Source organism: Chelmon rostratus, chromosome 21, assembly GCF_017976325.1.
Source record: "Chelmon rostratus isolate fCheRos1 chromosome 21, fCheRos1.pri, whole genome shotgun sequence".
Taxonomy (NCBI): domain Eukaryota; kingdom Metazoa; phylum Chordata; class Actinopteri; order Chaetodontiformes; family Chaetodontidae; genus Chelmon; species Chelmon rostratus.
The window spans coordinates 12,807,514-12,826,440 of record NC_055678.1 but is presented as its reverse complement, the minus strand read 5'-3'; the positions used below and the strand labels follow the sequence as shown (position 1 = coordinate 12,826,440).

The 18,927-nt window shown below is 43.0% G+C and overlaps 3 protein-coding genes across 3 annotated transcripts; 2 read left to right on the top strand and 1 right to left on the bottom strand.

Annotated features, from left to right (window-relative positions):
• Positions 1-1,157: 1,157 nt before the first annotated feature.
• Positions 1,158-4,089, top strand: mss51 (MSS51 mitochondrial translational activator). Its single transcript, XM_041963229.1, has 6 exons — positions 1,158-1,255; positions 1,859-2,008; positions 2,117-2,241; positions 2,406-2,969; positions 3,077-3,170; positions 3,708-4,089. Exons 1-6 carry the CDS (start codon positions 1,239-1,241, stop codon positions 3,904-3,906), a joined length of 1,149 nt encoding a protein of 382 aa, XP_041819163.1. The 5' UTR covers positions 1,158-1,238; the 3' UTR covers positions 3,907-4,089.
• Positions 4,090-6,113: 2,024 nt separating this feature from the next.
• On the bottom strand, positions 6,114-7,010 carry LOC121625302 (myeloid-associated differentiation marker-like protein 2). Its single transcript, XM_041963389.1, has one exon. It carries the CDS (start codon positions 7,008-7,010, stop codon positions 6,114-6,116), a length of 897 nt encoding a protein of 298 aa, XP_041819323.1.
• Positions 7,011-8,199: 1,189 nt separating this feature from the next.
• On the top strand, positions 8,200-18,618 carry cog7 (component of oligomeric golgi complex 7). Its single transcript, XM_041962552.1, has 17 exons — positions 8,200-8,651; positions 10,425-10,573; positions 10,805-10,921; positions 11,600-11,768; positions 11,862-11,944; positions 12,049-12,171; positions 12,349-12,547; positions 12,635-12,762; positions 12,902-13,056; positions 13,181-13,297; positions 13,386-13,451; positions 13,991-14,177; positions 14,305-14,445; positions 14,621-14,704; positions 14,920-15,034; positions 16,083-16,226; positions 16,318-18,618. Exons 1-17 carry the CDS (start codon positions 8,486-8,488, stop codon positions 16,482-16,484), a joined length of 2,310 nt encoding a protein of 769 aa, XP_041818486.1. The 5' UTR covers positions 8,200-8,485; the 3' UTR covers positions 16,485-18,618.
• The last annotated feature ends 309 nt before the right edge of the window (positions 18,619-18,927 follow it).

Genomic DNA, 18,927 nt, shown 5'->3' with positions numbered 1-18,927 from the left:
AAAGATGTTAGGCTGATGGTTCCAGTACTATAGGAGATTTGCTCCAGACAGACACACACACAAGATCAAACGCATGATCCCCTCCAGGCTTACACGTGGCGGAGATAAAAATTGCCATGAGGTAAGTCATTGCCTGTCTGACACAGTCTCAACAGTGGTGAACAGCATCTGTCTCACGTGTTGCAGGCCTGTTGTAAGGGATTGCATTATATTACAAGGCACAGACAAATCACAGGATTTTGCCTCTGCAGGGGCTTTAAAAATGCCTCTTGATGTCTGCAAAACTGGACCCACTTTCTCCAGATATTCCAGATAATCCTTTGTTTACCCTCTTTTAGTCTGGTAATATGGCACACTTAAGTAACTTGTTCAGATTATTCAGTGCTATCATTAGATGGTCTCTGTATGTGCAGTAAATCTGTTCGAAATAAATAAAGAAAAAATGTTCCTGTTTCAATCAAATTGCATGAACCTGAAGTGTGTGTGTGTGTGCGTGTGTGTGTGTGTTTGGAAAATGGGGGTCTATGTATGGCAACCTTGCATTAGAAACTGCTTCCTATAACAATGAAAAAAGTGAGTTGCACTGCTGCCTGCTGGATTAATGTGAGACAATAAATAAAAATGCTCCATCATGACTCTGATACCAACATTCCATCACGTCTCTGTGCGCATGCATTTCTTATCTCTTTTCATAAGAAGGGAAAAGTCTAAGTGCAGCAGCCTTTACGGTGTGACTCTACCCTCTAGTGGATGAAATTGGTAATAGCACACAGTTAACTGATCAATCGGTTTGAGTAGGTTTTTAAGAAAAAAAAATCAAAATTCTCTGATTCCAGCTTCTTAAATGTGAGCAGGACATCATCTTGGGCTTTGGGAAACACTGATGGAATTTTTTAAACCAATTTCCTACATTTTACAGACCAAACAACTAATCGATTATTTGAGAAAATGGATGACAGATTAATCATTTAGTTGCAGCCCTGTGTGAGTCACATAATAAAACATATGCAACCTCCAGGGTGCTGGTGCCTCTTTTTCCTCTCCTGCCCCTCAAACACACCCTGAGTCTGCCACTGGTTGGAGCTCTTGTGGGGTTCGGAAGGGTCTGGAGCTTTCTGGGGGGGAAAGAACAGGTGTTCCATCTGGCACCAGCAGCCCCCAGCAGGCCGCTTACAGAGCAAATAACAGGAGCAGGCGAGGAAGAAGCAGTGAACAGCACGAGTGAGACCCACTTACAAATGACGGAAACTGAGAGGTAAGTAGGTTTTGGCCCAATTATTAACACTTCTTTCAACTTTGATGTTGGAGTAAATGTCTAATCTTACATAAAAATCAGACTGATTTCTCCTCAGTGATTACAGCGGGACAACTGAACGACAGTTTCACATGTTGGCATGCTACCGCAGCCTGTTGCTGCATTCACTCTCCATCTGAGTCGCCACCATCAAGCTTCAGGCCCCTTTTCTGCAACATTTTCACATGTAAACATATTAGGAATCCGCCCATGCAGCCCCTCCACTGCCCTCCTCATACTGGAGCAAATGTTCAGTCCAAGAATAGAAGAGGGGAGGCCTCAGTAGTCTGTCGATGAGCAGCAGACAAGCTCTGTTTTAGTACTGAACATTGTACAACTGGTTTATTAGCATGTGGCGTTTACAGCTGTGGTCTAAATTAGTAAAGAAAAACAGCTCAATCATTCTATTTTATCCTGTCTTTTCTAAGAAGGTTAAGCTTTGATGCTTTTTCTTTATTAGCATATCTCTATGCTTTTTTTCCCCTTTTCCCCTCAGCAATCTCTCAAGTATAAATAAAGGCTTAATGAATGGATGAATGAATGAATGAATATTTGTCTCTCCAGAGCCAGTCCAGAGACCGGGGGTAAACCCATGGCCTTCCGGTCTCAAAAAGAGATGTTTGAGAAGATGGAGGAGTCTTTTAAAATCTGTGCGCGTTGCGAGAAGCAGCCAAATCAGCTTCCAAACCCGCAGAGCCTGAAGCGTTGTGCCAGGTAAAAAACGCATAAGATCTCAGCCAGCAGGCCTGTGCAACCAACATGTTCTTCCATCAGCGTTAGTAATTTTACAACCACAGATGTCTCGCTCCTGTCTTTGTGCAGGTGTCTAAATGTTTACTACTGTTGTAAAGACTGCCAGAAGGACGACTGGCCCAAACACAAGAAGTTCTGCTCACAGCTGCGCCTGGCTGCCATCGACAGAGTCGTGGAATGGCTTCTGTTCAAAGGTAACATGAAAGACAGTCCATACGAACAGTAAAAGGCAGGAATTAATCTTCTTCTTGCATCAGAGTAATGAAGGAATGTGAATAAGGTCTAGTTACCAAACCTCATGAGCTGTCTCTACTTCTATTAAGCTGCTAAACTAATCTAACTGTTTTTCAACGTTCAGAGGATCTTCCGTTCCCGACAGAAAAATGGTCCAGGCCGCAGTCAGAGGTTAAAGGCTGGGATGACTGGCTCGCGATGCAGGGAGATCTCACGGCTCGCCTCGACCCCGTTTTAAATGGAGCCAACATGAAAGCCTTGTGGACCAGCGCTGGCAGGCGTCAGCCTGACGACGAGGACCTGAAGCAGTCCCTGTGGAGGGTTTGCAGTGAGTTCTTCTCCAGGCCACTGACCATAGCCTGGGGGATGAGGCTGTTTGGCCTTAAGCCGTGCTCCAAACCTCTCACCATTCACCTGGTGGGAGCAGGAAACAGTGAGACCCTGGGAGCCAGGCTGACTGACTATGACGAGCTGAACAACATGTTCCCCGGGCACCAGGGTATCGAGATCGTCATGGTGGGACCGGAGGTGGTGGACGGCCCCATCGTGAGGCCTCCTCTCAGGGCGTTTGGCCCCAAGCAGAGAGTCTACATCAGCGTCTACAAGGGGCTGTACCACCAGTTCTGGGAGGAGCTGGTGGAGAAAGAGGAAGCAGCCAGACCAGATTTGGTGGTCGGGTTTCATCCTGGTGAGAACATGTTTCCCATTGCACAAAAAAATACCACCAAACTCACGTCTCAAGAATCTGATATGTTGTGTGACGTGCCAGTAAACAGCTCATGTGTTTGTGCGAAGGATTTGATGCCAGTCAGGGCCTGGACCAGGGCTGGCTCCCCACACTCCTGCTCCTCAGGGACTATGAGGTTCCTTCTCTTTTCACGGCTCTCAAGTGAGTGTTACAGAACAGCAGAAACACACACACACACACACACACACACACACAGTGGAATACTGGCTGAAAGTACTGTGCTTCAGAAGTACACTTTTACATGAATACTTCCATTTTATGCAACTGTTTACTTCACTAGATTTCACACTTTTAGTAGCTTGTGACTTTTAATTAATCAATCAATGATATCGATCCAATAATACAAGTAAATACTGTACTGATACTGTGGCCTTAATAATATTCCAGATGAATTACTTGAAGAAGTTATTGACTTTAAATTTGTGAAGTAAGCTAGCTGCAATTAGTTTAATATGCAGTACTCTACCACTGATTACATTCAAATCATATAACATATGATCAATAATCTATGACATTATTTGCATTGCTTGACTGTATGTCACACAAACGCATGAAAGTATGCAAATACGCCAAACGTCTGACAAATGTGTCAACAAAGCTGCACTTTATCATCTCGCTGCTCCTTTGCTGCTCCTCTGGGTTCGTCTGCGTCACGTGTCCTGGCTGCTCCACCCACAGCGAGGCAGAGATGACCTACTCCCTGCAGATCCTGCTGGAGCTAGAGATGGACATGAAGGGAAGCGGAGCCAACCCCTTCGCCTCGCTGAAGCCAGAAGTGGTGGGCTCGTGTCTCAACAAGCCCGCCGTCTACTGCAACTCCCACTACTTCTGTTTTCAGGGTCTGCTGGAGACGGTGGAGTTTGAGGAACCAGAGTAGGCCTGAAGGAGCTGATTTATTTCTTTATTTATTTTGGACTATGAGGCATCGTTTTTGAATGCTTGTATTGTATTCTTACAATTAAATTAAAAAAATGTGTGTAAATCCATGTGGATAACTGTTAAAAGGCCACGTCTGTGAATGTTTGACATTTGCATTCACTATCTCAGCTTGACACCATGTGGCTGCCAGAGTTGTGAGATTTGAATATACTGTGTCTGAAGTAATGTTTTGTTCAAAGAGAGACAATAAAACTCACTTACTGACTTATAGAAATAGTCAAATGTCTACAATTTCAAATGTCTACAATTTCAGATGATTAGATGTTAGGAAGACTGCATCGTTCCCTCTGGTTTAAGCATAGCTTTTTTCTCTTCATTTTATAAGCACAAATTCAAATCACACAATACTCACCTCTAGTCATTTAAATAGGAGGAGAAACACCCAACGACAAAAAGGTGTTTTTGTAATGAGATTACATTTACATGTCAATAACCTTTGACAATGAAGTATCCAAAAAGCATCTATTTCATATCATCTTGTGTTGATTTAATCTTATTTATTATAATAAGATAAAACAGACTAATTTTTGCATTTTTGGGCATCAAACAGGACATATAAACAGCTGCTGCCCCTTACATATTTTCCTCATGGAAACACTTGCTTCTGAGGAAATGAAACCATGCAACAATCAGTGTTTTCATCTTCATCTCCAAGTGCATGTCGTGTCTACATTTCTAGCGATATTTGATGGATAAAACCAGGTCCACAAGGTAGAATAAACGACTGACAACAGCTCCTACGGTAACAATGTTATATCTGCAAAGGAACACTTGGATTGATGTAAGGATTGTACTTATAGCGTCTGCAACCAAAGACGGACCAAAGACTGAGAGCAAGCAGGTACAACAGCACTGCGGCAATGCTGAACATGAGCTCCATCATACTCAGCCTGAATGAGGCCAGACACTTCAGGTGGAAGGAGACTCTTTCTAATACACAGTAACATTTACTCCCTTATCAGTATGACCAAAAATCAATAAGCCCCTTCTTTTCCTTTTATCCTCCACCTTTGTTTGTCTTCTGATGATTTTTCCTTGATATTCAATTGCAAACTGACAATTGAATATCAAATAATTCTTTATGACTTGCTCCAACATAAACAGACACACACACACACACGCTGCCTCTCCATCTCTATCACATGCATATTTTTCTCTCTGATCTTAAGTGTTTTCATGTAGTGCTGGGAAAAAGGCCGCAAATCTTTATCAGAGCGTCACTTTATTCCTGTCGCACATCAATCACTTTTGGTATTGTGGCCTGCATCTGCCTGTCTCTGGCAGATCCCAGGTGTGTTCACTCATGTGTAATCTCATTGTCAAACAGGCATAATGCAACACGTCTTACATGTATTCACTGGCGGTGACATGGGTGATTTATATCAAATATCACAGCAACACAACGAAATGTGAAAATGGACAGTGAAAAAATACAGTAAGCACAGAGCTGAATTGTAATTTTAGGTTTAGTTATAGATCACACGTTGAATTTTACATTGCATCATTAAAAAACAAGCAATATTCAACAGATTGATGTTGCATATTGTTCTGCTTGTTCGTGCTAATATGATATGGAGCGTATATGAAAAAAATACAGCCCGGAATCTTGCTACTCAAATACATGTTTTTCATTTTTTCCACTTTGTTGTTCTGTGTCCAGGCTGATCTTGAGCCTGTTTGACAACATAATGAAGCTGAGAGCACATGTTCATTCTGCGCTCGTGTGTTGGTCAGTTGTTTTTCCACATTGCATGTGAGACATCACAAGAAGTAGATTATCTTTTTGTTTTCGGCATTTTGAGTGTGAAGAGACACGGATGTTTAAAACGACAATCCGTGATTGATGCACAGCCACAGTGCTGTTTTTGCTCCAGGAGAGACTGTGTACTATCTGCTACAAATGTGGAAAATGTGATCATGTGACTTCAGGGCAGAAATGGCACTGTTCACCAACTTTAAAACAGCCTTTAAAAGCATCATTTAAATCAGAAGCCCTCAAAATAGCTAGATAAACAGACTATTTCTATTTTAATTCTATTGGAAGAGATGTTGAGCTTTTAGCTTATAGTTTTTTCATCTTTATGGGTCAAATGGCCCTGAAGGTGCAGTTAAAGTTAGGACGTTTTAAAAAGATGACCACTCTGTTTATGAGCGTTTAAAGCCACAGATACCAAGCAGGGTGAAAACGAGGTCCAGTGTGAAAAGAATGAGATTCACGTAGGTCATAAATGCAACGATAAACTCTATGGCCCAGATACAGAAGCTGGGTGGACAGTCGCTTGGACGGGGGTTGTTTCTGAACATAAAAATGGGCCACATGATAGCAGCAAATATATACAGTATAACAGAGATCACCAGAAAAATAAACACGAACCTGTCCAGGTTAAAGGGCAAACACGCCTTCAGTTTTTTGAGGATGTTGGTGGCTATGATTAGAGGGAGGATGGGGAAAGGGATGATATAAGCTATAACACACAAGATCAGAACTGGCTTGTCTCTGTAACCAGTCAGTGATATAAAAATGATGCAGCTCACAAAGGCCTCCATGACTTTCCAGAATCCAGGCAGGGCAGCCAGGTAGACCCCTTCCTTCTTGTCCAGGATTTTGTCCTTCACCACTTCAAGTGCATAGACCAGGCCACACAAAAAGGCAAATATGCTCACTATCCAGCCGTACAGGCATTGCAGGCAGGCGTAGAAGTTGGCGTAGGTAATGGCGACAGACACGGTCATGAGCGTAGAGGACATGGCCATCCCTGTGGTGAAGTCATCCCAGTGCATGCAAAACATGTTGAGTACGATATTGAGCTTAAACATCTCAATAATGGTGATGAAGAGGGTCATTATGGGGCAGAAGGCCCAGGTGAACATGGCGTAGATCCAGTAGGTATGGCTGCTCCCTCCTCTGAAGGCAGCCAGGAGGAAGGTGGCCAGAGACAGAATGATCTGAGCTATGTGCAGACCACCGCGGCCGGTTAACAGAGAAGAAGGAGTAAACACCGCCTTGGACAGGGTGTTCTTAACCTCGTCAATTACTCCCATCTTTAAATGTGCTGAGGAGCAGTTGAAACACCTTCGTTTTGTATGTCCTCCTGGATAGCTGCTAGAAGCTGGCTGAGGTGTTTGATGAGTGGTTTTCCGTTGCTTTATTGCGTCCCAGCTCCACTTCCAGTCCTTTACTGCCTCTCTGGTTTGCATAATATACATGACATAGACTGTGTGTAGTGATAAACGCCTGCTGCAGCAGATAACAAGCGAACACGACTGTGTAAAGCCAATATTCTGACAGGACACTATTACAGAAAGGCAATCAAGACTAATCCATTATTGATCAAACTTGAAAAGAAACTTATCATCAATGGGCTTAAAAGCCAACACAGAGGATGCACCACACACGATACGGGTTTTCTGCATGAATCTAGATACGCAGTGAAGCAGAAAGGAAGATGTCCAGTAGCTGTGGGATCCCTCTCTGCTGTCCAGTCCACACTCCACATATCTCGGCCCAGACTCTCTGTTTGACACCTCACTTGCATCGTTAGTTCTGCTTGATGTGACAGTTATAGCCATATAGTTTTCTCTTTGCGCCCATTGAGAAGTGCAAACTGTGAGAAGCAAACTACATTGATGCACATCCAAGGTTTTGCACCTGTGCTGTTTTTATTGCTTTGGTTAACAGTGCACATAAACAAGTTATAGTCGTAATACATAAAATCAGAGTGCAACATCATTTTTAGCTTTACTGGCTGTGACACTCATTTGTATGATTGCCTCAAGAGGGAGGCAGAGCGCATATACTCGTGCTGCAGACAATATTTTAATGATATAAACACTAAGATTTACACTCAACGTAACATTAATATCCAAAATATTGTATGGTTAGCACGTGTCTGGGGCAGTGCAAAGCCTGAAAGACAAGTTTAAGCGGAAAAAAAAAAAAATTCAAATATGATCTATAACTATAGCAAACGAAACAAATTTTCTGCACGGATATACTTATTTGTGACACTGCTTCAAGCTAACCGCTTTGCCTGTTCCTATTTCGTTTTGTCTTGGATAAAAGTGATATAATTTAAATTTTTTATATATTTATACTTTTAAAATTACATTAATAGTTCCATTTTGTTGTCGAAATGCTCTTCATTTTGTGGACACAATTGTATTCAGCAGGTCAGTTTGTTGCGCCCTTGTTTCTGGGGAAGGCAAATCGAAAGCACAAAGAGGAAGTTGTTGTCAAGTGTCAGTAGTAGCACTGCCAGCATCAAACATTCAGAAATATGTCTCTACTTTTCATCCTTTAGAGCCGTAGACGTTTAAAAATAACTCTGGAGGAAGCCGTCGCCTTGTTGGAACTATATTTAGTTGTAATGATAATTTCATTTTCCTGGGCTATTTATTTTATATTCGTGTCGAAGCCATTGTTTGGGAAAAACTAGCTAACGTTAGCAATGTGTCGATGACACAGACTGCAGTGCAGCAGAGGAGCTTCTTGCACGAACGTTAGTGAAGGAGGCCGAATGGATTTCTCCAAGTTTCTGGACGATGAATTTGACGTTAAAGACTGGGTGAATGGCGCCTTCAAGGTGGTGCAGAAGGACGCGCCGGGGAAGGCGGACACACACGCAGCCACACTGGTCATGAAACTGCAGCTTTTCATCCAGGAAGTCAACAATGCCATTGAGGGTGAGCGGTTAAAGTAAACTAATGACAGCTTGAGCACTTTGTGGGATGTCTTATGTCGGCTGAACAGTGCCCGTGTTTTCTCTTGCTGTCACTCAGTTGCCAGTTCATGGCACAAAGTTAGCTAAATCCTCTGCAGCATAATGCCGCTGTTGTGCAACTATTCCTGTTGACTGCATTGTATTGAAGTGAGAGTTGTTTATAATGTTCAGTCCACTGCATCGGTGATTATAGTCATAAATAACATCTCTCTGTGTAGTACAATCCAGTTCAATAGCAACACAAACAGCCTCCAAAATGGATATAAAGTTAAATCAACGCGTCTTTATTGAATTGCTGTTATATGAGCTCATAAATTGGCAACTAAATGTATGCTGTTGTTATAATTTATGTTCTACTTTGTTGCAGTCTGCATATCTACATTGTTATCTATCATCACTGACTAGACTATGAAGACTCAATAATATGAAGTGGTTATTCGTCCTCAACTGGAATTTGATGCAGTTTGAACGTGTGTGGCCTTGAGAAGCAGTTAGTAATTTTTCAACATTTCAGATTACATGATGATAATATAGGTGCAGTACCAAATGTAGCATCAGAAAGTCGGTAACCCTAAATGGACAACATGAAATGGTGTTCTAGATTTTGCACTGTTTCAATTTATATGCATGGATCATTCAAGGACACTCATGATTATCTGTCCGTTATTTTCTTGATGAATGATTTACCACTTGTTTGGACTGTAACATGTAGGGAAATGGTGAAAAACTTCCAGAATTGTTCCCCAAAGCCCAAGATAAGTGCTCAAATATCTTTGTTTTGTTCAGTTTACTGTCACAAAGGAGTAAAGAACCAGAAAATATTCACGTTTAAGAAGCTGGAATCAGAAAATTTTGACTTTTGTGTTCTTTAAAAAGTACCCAGACTGATTAATAATTAGCAAAATAGTTGGCAAAACTAATTTGGTATTTGCCTGTCAATCAGTCAGTCAATCAATTAATTGTTGCAGCTCTACAACACTGTTTATGTGAATCCTTCAGACTCATTTGCCAGTTTATTATGAGAACATCAAGTTAAAGTAATGCAGTCTTAACAGTCCTGCAATAAATCCTCCCGACATTAAGGTTATAATGTCCAATGTTTGTTGAACTGTTTTAAAGAGATGGTGATTCAGCTTTTAAACTGTACTGCATTATGAAGAGAGGTGTTTTAGCATGATTTCACTGATTTAAATGGTGTGGACAAAATAATAGAAACACCAGTCAGTTGAATCAACACCTGTTGAAAACATTTTCAACAAAAACTTTATTGCAGAACTGTTTTTTTAGACTAAATATTAATTTTAGCTAAATGGTAGCTGAGGGTATACAAGTGATAATAGAGTGAGAACCTCTGAATATGCAGCCTTTACCTGAAATGTTATGAGAGAGAAAAAAAATCTCAAATGTAGAGAGAGAGAGAACTGCAGTATTCATTCCATTAATGTTTAATTCACAAAATTCCAAAGGAATTGACTGCTTAAGATCAAGGAACTCAAATGTATAATCAGTATGAAAACACCAGTGAAGAAATCGCACCAATCTGTAAAAGGTGCAGCAGTAAGTTGGTTTGATTTTTTCTATAACTCGTTGAAATCCATTCCAGCTGGAAATGCATGTAATAACTGCTTGCAATTTCTTCTTAGAGTGGCACCAACTGTGATGTAACGTGATGAAAGTTACGCTTTTCTCGACCTGTCCTTCATTACCTGAACGACTGCCTTATTTCTGTGTGTAGAGAGCAGCAATCAGGCCCTCCAAAATATGCCCAGAGTGCTGCGAGACGTGGAGGCTTTGAAACAGGAAGCTTCTTTCCTTAAGGAGCAAATGGTTCTGGTCAAAGAGGACATCAAGAAGTTTGAGCAAGACACCGTGCAGTCAATGCAGGTGTGCAAAAGTTTAATCACTGTCTCATGAATAGCATACCTGAAGTTTATTAATGGCTCACAAGTCACACATTGCATGTAGAAAAGATACAAATCTATATCCTTAACCTGATATTATGTTAATATAACAATTTCTTCCATGATAAGCATTGTAATAGTCAAAGCATAATAGTGGCATAAAGGATGTTTCTTATTTATGACTCTTTTGTACTGTGTGGTACCTATTCCCCAGGTCCTGGTGGAGATAGATCAGGTGAAGAGCCGCATGCATCTAGCAGCTGAAGCTCTGCAGGAGGCAGACAAATGGAGCACGCTGAGTGCAGACATTGAGGAGACCTTCAAAACACAGGTATGAGTGAAAGAAATTGCCACAGTGAACCTTTGCTACTCATCCTGGCCCACCTCCATGTCAGTGTTGGGGGTGGGTGGTATGACCTAAAATTTATATTACAGTACTACAGAAATACTCTACTGAAAACATAATTCTGTCTTTCTCTCTCTAAAAAAAAAAAAAAAAAAAAAAAAAAAACGTGTTTATTGGCTCCACGTAGGAATGAAAATGAGGTATAGGCCTTGTTTCCTGTAGCAACAAACCCAGCAGAGCTTGTGCTGCAGTATGAAGCGTGGAGATGAGTGTGGAGATGATGTTAAAGTCTGGCTATGTGACACACACACAAAGGCAATGTGAAAAAGCAGTTACTCACATCCAAGCTGCTACTCTGGTTATGTAATTGCCTTCAAATAACGTTCACACAGTTTCTCTTGGCTGTTCCTCGATATTAAATACTCCAGCATTGCTCCAACGTGAGAGTCTACAGTTGATGCTACCAGGAACATGCTAATGCCAGAATCAACAGGCTAACCAGCAAAATAAACACTAAATGTTTTCCTGCTGATGTGAACTGATTGTACTCAGGTTAGAAAAGGGCACTGAAATATTGAATTTCTGAGAAGGGACAGTATAGTGTGTAATTAATGGTATTATTTTGGTGCCATTGATCACAAATATGTTCTTTTCCTTTTGCAGGACCTTGCTGTAATTTCCTCCAAGCTGACCAGCATGCAGAACAGCCTGGCCATGTTGGTGGACACACCGGACTACTCCGAAAAATGTGTCCACCTGGAGGCTCTGAAAAACAGACTGGAGGCCCTGGCCAGCCCACAGATAGTAGCAACCTTTAATTCCATGTCTATAGGTACGAACCTATGGGAAGTGCTTTCATTTCTCACATTTATTCACTGTCAGTGTGTGGTGAGTAGACTGATGTTATTGTGTTTTTTCTCTACAGTCGAAGCCAAGCTGTTTGTTAAAGTCTTCACAGAGATAGATCGAATGCCACAGCTCCTTGCCTACTACTACAAGTGTCACAAGGTGGGTGCCAGCACGTAACAAATCATTAATTCATATTCTGTTTAACCTGCTTGGTGGAGGCCTGCTCTAATGTCCATTTGTGAATGAATGTTTGGCATCTCCAGGGCCAGCTGGTGAGCATGTGGCAGGATCTCTCTCAGAGCGAGCTCAGTCTGAACCAGCAGCTGTCTGAATTCTACGACACTTTGCTCTCCTCGTGGCACTCTCAGCTACAGTGGAGCAGCCAGGTGGGACACACTGCAGCACCGTGACAGACAACTTCCAGCAGTGCTAAACATCTGCTTGAAATGGCTGAATTGTGATCAGTCGGAAGACGTTTACTACCAAATTTTGGTTTATCATAGATTTATTTAGCCATAATGGAATGCTGTCAGAAATTTAATTGTTTGCACATAACCTCACAGGTGTTCAAGAACCCGTATGAGGTGGTGACAGTGTTGCTGATCCAAACTCTGGGGGCCATGGTGCCATCCATCCCCGTGTGCTTGAGCACGGCCGTGGAGCGCGCAGCCCAAGAGCAGCGTCTCGACACCCTGCTGGAACTCCATCACACCACGTCCACCTTCGGACACAGCCTGGAGGCCGCCATGCTGCCACACCTGGGTCTGCGCACGGACGAGACATGACAGCAGAAGCTGCAGATGTGAGTGGAGTTAGGCGCTTACGTTCTGTCTGTGTTTTTCTGCGCAGGTGAGAACAATCTGCTGAAGGTGAATGAGCTGGTCTGCGCGCTGTACGACCCCTACAAACCTTATCAACTACAGTATGGCGATCTGGAGGAAGCTCACCTCCTGATCCAGATCAGCGCTGTACCTTTGGTTAGACACCACAGACACACACACACACACACCAACACACGCGTAACATAATAGATTTATTGAAACCTTTCCACAGCTCTTTCCTCTGTGTTTGTGCTGCCTGCTGTTTCACACGCTCCATATTCTCTGCTCTCTTTAGGAGCACGGGGAGGTAATTGATTGTGTGGAAGAGCTGAGCCACTCTGTTGGCAAGTTGTTCGGCCTGGCCAGCGCTGCTGTGGACCGCTGTGTCAAACTGACTGACGGACTGGCGGTGTGTGGCCTCCTCAAAGCCCTCAAGGCCCTCTTCACCAAGTAAGCATGCTATATTGTCACAGTCGTAAGCCACATACCATGTGTTAGTGCCTTTGTTTATTTGTAGTATGCGTGGACCTTTAATCGAGTTGTGTTGCCAGCTTCAACATTTTGCTTGTTCTAGGTATGTGTCTGACTTCTCCACAACACTGCAGTCAATCAGAAAGAAGTGTAAACTGGAAGATGCTCAAAGTTCATCTGTTTTCCAGGAGGACTGGACAGCCTTCCAGAACTCTGTCAGGTTAATGATTTTTTACACTTGACATAGCAACGTTTCATTAGTTCGTGCTGATTGCTTTTAATAGTTAATTTTATGTTGCCTTTTGCAGGATTATTGCCACTTGTGGAGAATTACTTAGACAATGTGGAGCCTTTGAGCAGCAGCTGTCAAACAAGTAAGAGAAATGTTTCTTCTTCTTCTCTTCCGCCCTAAACCATTCACCTCATTGAAACTGATACAGCTCATAGGGCACGCTGTCAACAAGGCACAACGTCGAAGTTTCTCTCCAGGCATTGATTAAACCCCCTGAAAACTGAACACCAAACTTTCAGACTAGATGTCTGTCCGTGCCTTCTAGCGAAACACTAATCTGGAAGAAGGCGACTGCAGGCTACAGTTTGGCTTTTGGATTTTCAGACCCTTCGGTGATACGTGAAAGCTCACTATTTCTCCTTTTGTAGCTTTGTATCCACAAACAGAACACGTGTCTGTCATGCTTTTAAATACCGAAAATACCAATAGCTACACCCTGGCTGTCTGAATCCGTGTTTGTGAGACTCTCTCCACTCAGCCATGGCATTGGCTGCTTATTTCGCTCATGATATGCCTTGTAGCATATAAAAACACCACATGGACATGTTGACAAGGCTAAAAACTTGCCTTTCATTTGAGGAATTGCATTCGTTCTCTGAGCACAATCAATCCTCTCCATAGGATCCTGGGCACGGCGGGTAAATACTTGTCAGAGTCATACAGCCCACGCAGCCTGGCGGGCATCCAGGAGGCCAGCTCCACAGAGAGGAAGAGCGCCACCAAGAACCCCTGGCAGGAATACAACTACCTTCAGAGGGGAAACATGGCTGAATACAACAGCCTGATGGAGGTCCTCTACTCCCTAAAGGTATGGAGCAGGGAGAGGTTTAGTTTAATGGGAGAACTGACTCTTGTTATACTGAGGCACGTCATCAGGTGGTTTATCAAGGACCTTCTGCAGCTGTTTTAATGCATGTCTTTCCTTTACCTCACAGGAGAAGGGTACAGGTAACTCCAGCCTGTTAGCAGAGTCCAGATCTGCTCTGACCAGACTCAACCAGCAGGCCAACCAGCTGGCCTTCGACTCCGTCTTCCTGCAGATCAAACACCAGCTCTGCCTCGTCTCCAAGATGGAGGTGATTAAGTGTCAGGTTTCTGCATGATTTGATTTGAAGTACTGATTGACACCAGTGCATTGCTAAGAGCTTTTGGATCGTGTGTGTGTGCGCGCGCGCGCCTGCGAGTGAATTTGAGTGTTGGGCACACGGCGTCTATTTTAATCTCACCTCTCACTGTTTGATTCGTGTTCAGAGACAAGAGGCAGCTGGTTTTGGAGAGAGCTACCAAGAGGATCTGCCTACTTTCAGCCTGTCACCGCAGGAATACATTACAAATGTTAGTCAGGTTTGACTTAAATATACGTCATAACAGTCAAATGATTTCTAAATCATAATAGATTAAAATTTGCAGTGAAAACAGGATTTGCTTTGTAAGATTAAGGCAAATGTGTGGTCTTTTTGTACAGATTCACAGCTAACATGAGTACAATACATATACTGCAGCTGCAGACCCAGACTATATCTAACTAGACGTCTGTTTGTGCCTTCTAGATTGGGCAGTATCTGATGTCTCTGCCTCTCCACTTGGAGCCATTTGTGACTCAGGAGGACCCGGCACTAGAGATGGCCCTACATGCTGGGAAGCTGCCTTTCCCTCCAGAACAAGGTTTCTGGACATCGGTCCTGATTCACCTCTCAATCTGAAGCTCGGCCTGACATTTTCTTTTCTCCGTTGACCCTTTTCTCTCTTTTTGTAGCTGCTCCCTGCTGTTTTTGCTTACTTTCTTTCCATTAACCCTTCCTTTCTCATTTCTTTTCATCCGTCAATTTTACTCCGGTCCTCAATATTCAAAGTGAGAAAGAAACACAAAGAAAATCTTCACATGTATATTAATTACTGCTACAATTGTATGCTGATTATTGTATACTGATCATATAAAAACGAGTATATACACTGAAATTTAACTGCGATTCCTCGATCTCAACTGCAGTTTTTTATAAAATTCCTGTTATCCTTCCATTTGTGAATAATTTCTGTAAAGACACAAAAGGTAAGAATATATATGTATGAATGTAGATGAATTTTTCATCTGTTTTTGCACACATTGCTCTGTCAGTGGTGCAGTCTGTATACAAATTAAAAGCACTGCCAACTTAATATAAACATTTGAAGAAGCTGATGAGTTCAAAGGTAAAATCCCAAACCCAAATAACACCCTTGTGTCCCTGTTCGCAGTTTTATTTGACAATGATCACAGGGTCTGAAATCTGTCATCACATTTATTATTATTATTAATCTCTATGCACTCCTGAGTGCCAGATGCAGCATTGAAACAGAAAGGAAAGATAGCTCATTTTGATGTGGCATATAAATCGGTTTTTGATATATGTAGGGCAGGTAAAGACTGAGCAGAACACCCAGTGATACAGAGTCCATTACTCTCTCAAATAACTCATCTATCGTGAAGGCAAAGAGTTGAGAGGTCCAATTTTTATCACAAAAATGTGCCACAGGACTGCACTTTTTCTTGTTGTTTTTCTGTTCTCTGAGCTTCATCCTCTATGTGCAGCTCCCTCTTTTTCCCTGACACCTTATATTAAATCCTCACCTGTCTAAAATAAAGAAGTATCCCGTCCTCACACCACTATCTCGTGTTCCCTTTGTGACGTGCGAATGACGCACTTTTTTAAACATCACTTCTCTCCTGTCTCAGGCGACGACCTTCCCGAGCTGGACAACACAGCCGACTACTGGCTGGGCTCCATCGCTCGGGCAACCATGCAGACTTACTGTGATGCCATCCTGCTCATTCCTCAGCTGAGCCCCCATTCCACTAAACAGCTGGCCACAGATATCGGTACAGTGAGCAGTTTCTTATTGTGGCAAAGCATAACAATGATGTGTTCCCCTAGTTAAGTTGCATCTCATCACCTGTTCCTGCTCCACAGACTACCTGAGCAATGTGATGGACGCTCTGGGCCTGCAGCCTTCCCGCAGCCTGCAGCACATCGTCACCCTGCTGAGGGCCAAACCAGAAGACTACAGACAAACCGCCAAGCTGCTTCCCCGTCGCCTGTCCTCCACCATCGCTGCCCTCCGGTGCATCGACTACTAACAGCAAGGGAAGGAAAGATAGACCCTGTAGGTATAGTGGCTGTCAGAGCGGCACCAGGACTCGCAGGCGATTTTGACCCATTCCCAGGTTGTTTACGAAATGAAGAAGATTATGATATCAATAATAGCTGGTTATGTTACAGCCAATTAAGTCTCAAATTTGGGGCTGCAGCATTTTAGGATTATAGTCCTGTCCGAGTGGGATTCACAGGAATGTTAAGAGATTGAAATCAGGGTGGTTCAGACTTTTTTATACTGATTATTGTTGAGCGAGACTTTGAATGATGTCTCACCAGTGATGATGCCTTCAAGTCAAGCCAGAGGATGAAAGCCTCTTGACTATACATGTTTAATTTTCTGCAGTTTTAAGTTGCTGATGCATCAAGGGAAGGAACAAAATGTGCATCAGAGGATGTGTGCGAGTTGGAAATCTCTACAGCCAATATGTATTTGTTGTTAATTATTTGTCATACTAATATAATTCATTCTATTAAGGTTATACTTCTGGTATGAGCTGCATTGTTTTCTGGTCAGTGTGAAGGTGAAGGGGTTGTAGTAAGGGCTGGGGAGATAGTATGGATAATCTCTGTGTGGACATTTTCCCATATTTTTCCATGCAGTATTGTGAAAATCTCTACATAAAACACTGACATAAACACTAAAATAGAGCCTGCTGTGTTACTTTTCTTCAACTACACTGCTCACAAAAATTAAAGGAGCACCTTAAAGAAACACATAAGATACATCAGATCAAAATATGAAGTTGGATATCTATACCAATAATGACAGGGCACTGTTTTAGGAACAAAAGGATGCCAAGTCTTTTAATGGAAATAAAAGTTTTCAGCTTACAGAGGGCGCAATTGTGTAGACACCGTAAAATCAGAGTGAAATGAAGATGTTAAGGGCTAGTCCATTTTTTCCAAAACTTAATTTTTGCCACTCAAAATGCTTTTCAGTATCTTGTGTGGCCCCCACGAGCTTGTATGCATGCTTGACAACGTCGCGGCATGCTCCTAATGAGACGACGGATGGCGTCTTGTGGCATTTCCTCCCAGATCTGTGTGAGGGCATCCCTGAGCTGTTGTACAGTCTGAGGAGCAACCTGGCGGCGCCTAATGGACCGAAACATAATGTCCCAGAGATGTTCTATTGGGTTTAAGTCAGGGGATCGTGAAGGCCATTCAATTGTTTCAATTCCTTCATCCTCCAGGTACTGCCTGCATACTCTTGCCACGTGAGGCCGGGCATTGTCGTGCATTAGGAGGAAACCAGGACCTACTGCACCAGCGTAGGGTCTGACAATGGGTTCAAGGATTTCATCTCGATACCTTATGGCAGTCAGAGCACCATTTCCTAGGCAGTAGAGGTCTGTGCGTCCCTCCATGGATATGCCTCCCCAGACCATCACTGACCCACCACCAAACCTGTCATGTTGAACGACGTTGCAGTCAGCATAGCGTTCTCCTTGTCTTCCCCAGACTCTTTCACGTCTATCACAGGTGCTCAGGGTGAACCTGCTCTCGTCTGTGAAAAGTACAGGGCGCCAGTGGCGGACTTGCCAATTCTGGTGTTCTTGAGCAAATGCCAGTCGAGCTCCACGGTGCTGGGCAGTGAGCACAGGGCTCACTACAGGACGTCGGGCCCTCAGGCCACCTTCATGAAGTCTGCTCCTGATTGTTTGGGTAGAGACATTCACACCAGTGGCCCTCTGGAGGTCATTCTGTAGGGCACGAGCAGTGCTCAGCCTGTTCCGCCTTGCACGAAGGAGCAGGTATCGGTCCTGCTGAGGGGTTGAGGACCTTCTACGGCCCTGTCCAGCTCTCCGAGAATAACCACCAGTCTCCTGAAATCTCCTCCATGTTCTGGAGATTGTGCTGGGAGACACATTAAACCTTCTTGCTGCAGCACGGGTGGATGTGCCATCCTGGAGAAGTTGGACAACCTGTGCAACTTCTGTAGGGTTAAGGAATCGCCTCATACTGCCAGTAGGGATATTTACGCAAGCCAAAATCAGCACGAGTGGAAAACCAGCCGAAAAAGATGAAGAGGGAGAAACTTGAAATGACCTCCACATGTAAAACCAGTCCTGTTTTGAGGGTTTTCTAATTGTTGCCACTGAAGTGCACCTGTTGTTTATTCCATGAACACCAATACAGCTGAAATTGATTAACGAGGCCCTCAGCTGCTTAACCAACCAGAAAATTATCAGACAGGTTTAATTCAATTCATGCCAGGGCCAATGAAAAAGGTGTTCCTTTAATTTTTGTGAACAGTGTATTTCTATTCTGTACATGAGTTTGTAACGTAATCAGTCTAGTTTAATAAACACATGGCCTTCTAAATCCTTCTCTCATAATCCCACACTGGTCCAACTGTCTACGTGTCTCAGAAGTGCTGCATTTTCGCCTTTTTCCGCTCTTGACTGAAGCTGAACATATTTG

Coding starts and splice junctions, on each gene's coding strand:
- LOC121625302 (XM_041963389.1), bottom strand. CDS start 7,010: ATGGGAGTAATTGACGAGGTTAAGAACACCCTGTCCAAGGCGGTGTTT.
- cog7 (XM_041962552.1), top strand. CDS start 8,486: ATGGATTTCTCCAAGTTTCTGGACGATGAATTTGACGTTAAAGACTGG. Junction 11,769..11,861: donor CTTTAATTCCATGTCTATAG/GTACGAACCTAT, acceptor TTTTCTCTACAG/TCGAAGCCAAGCTGTTTGTT. Junction 15,035..16,082: donor GCCTTTCCCTCCAGAACAAG/GTTTCTGGACAT, acceptor CTCCTGTCTCAG/GCGACGACCTTCCCGAGCTG.
- mss51 (XM_041963229.1), top strand. Junction 2,242..2,405: donor GGAATGGCTTCTGTTCAAAG/GTAACATGAAAG, acceptor TTCAACGTTCAG/AGGATCTTCCGTTCCCGACA. Junction 3,171..3,707: donor TCTCTTTTCACGGCTCTCAA/GTGAGTGTTACA, acceptor CTCCACCCACAG/CGAGGCAGAGATGACCTACT.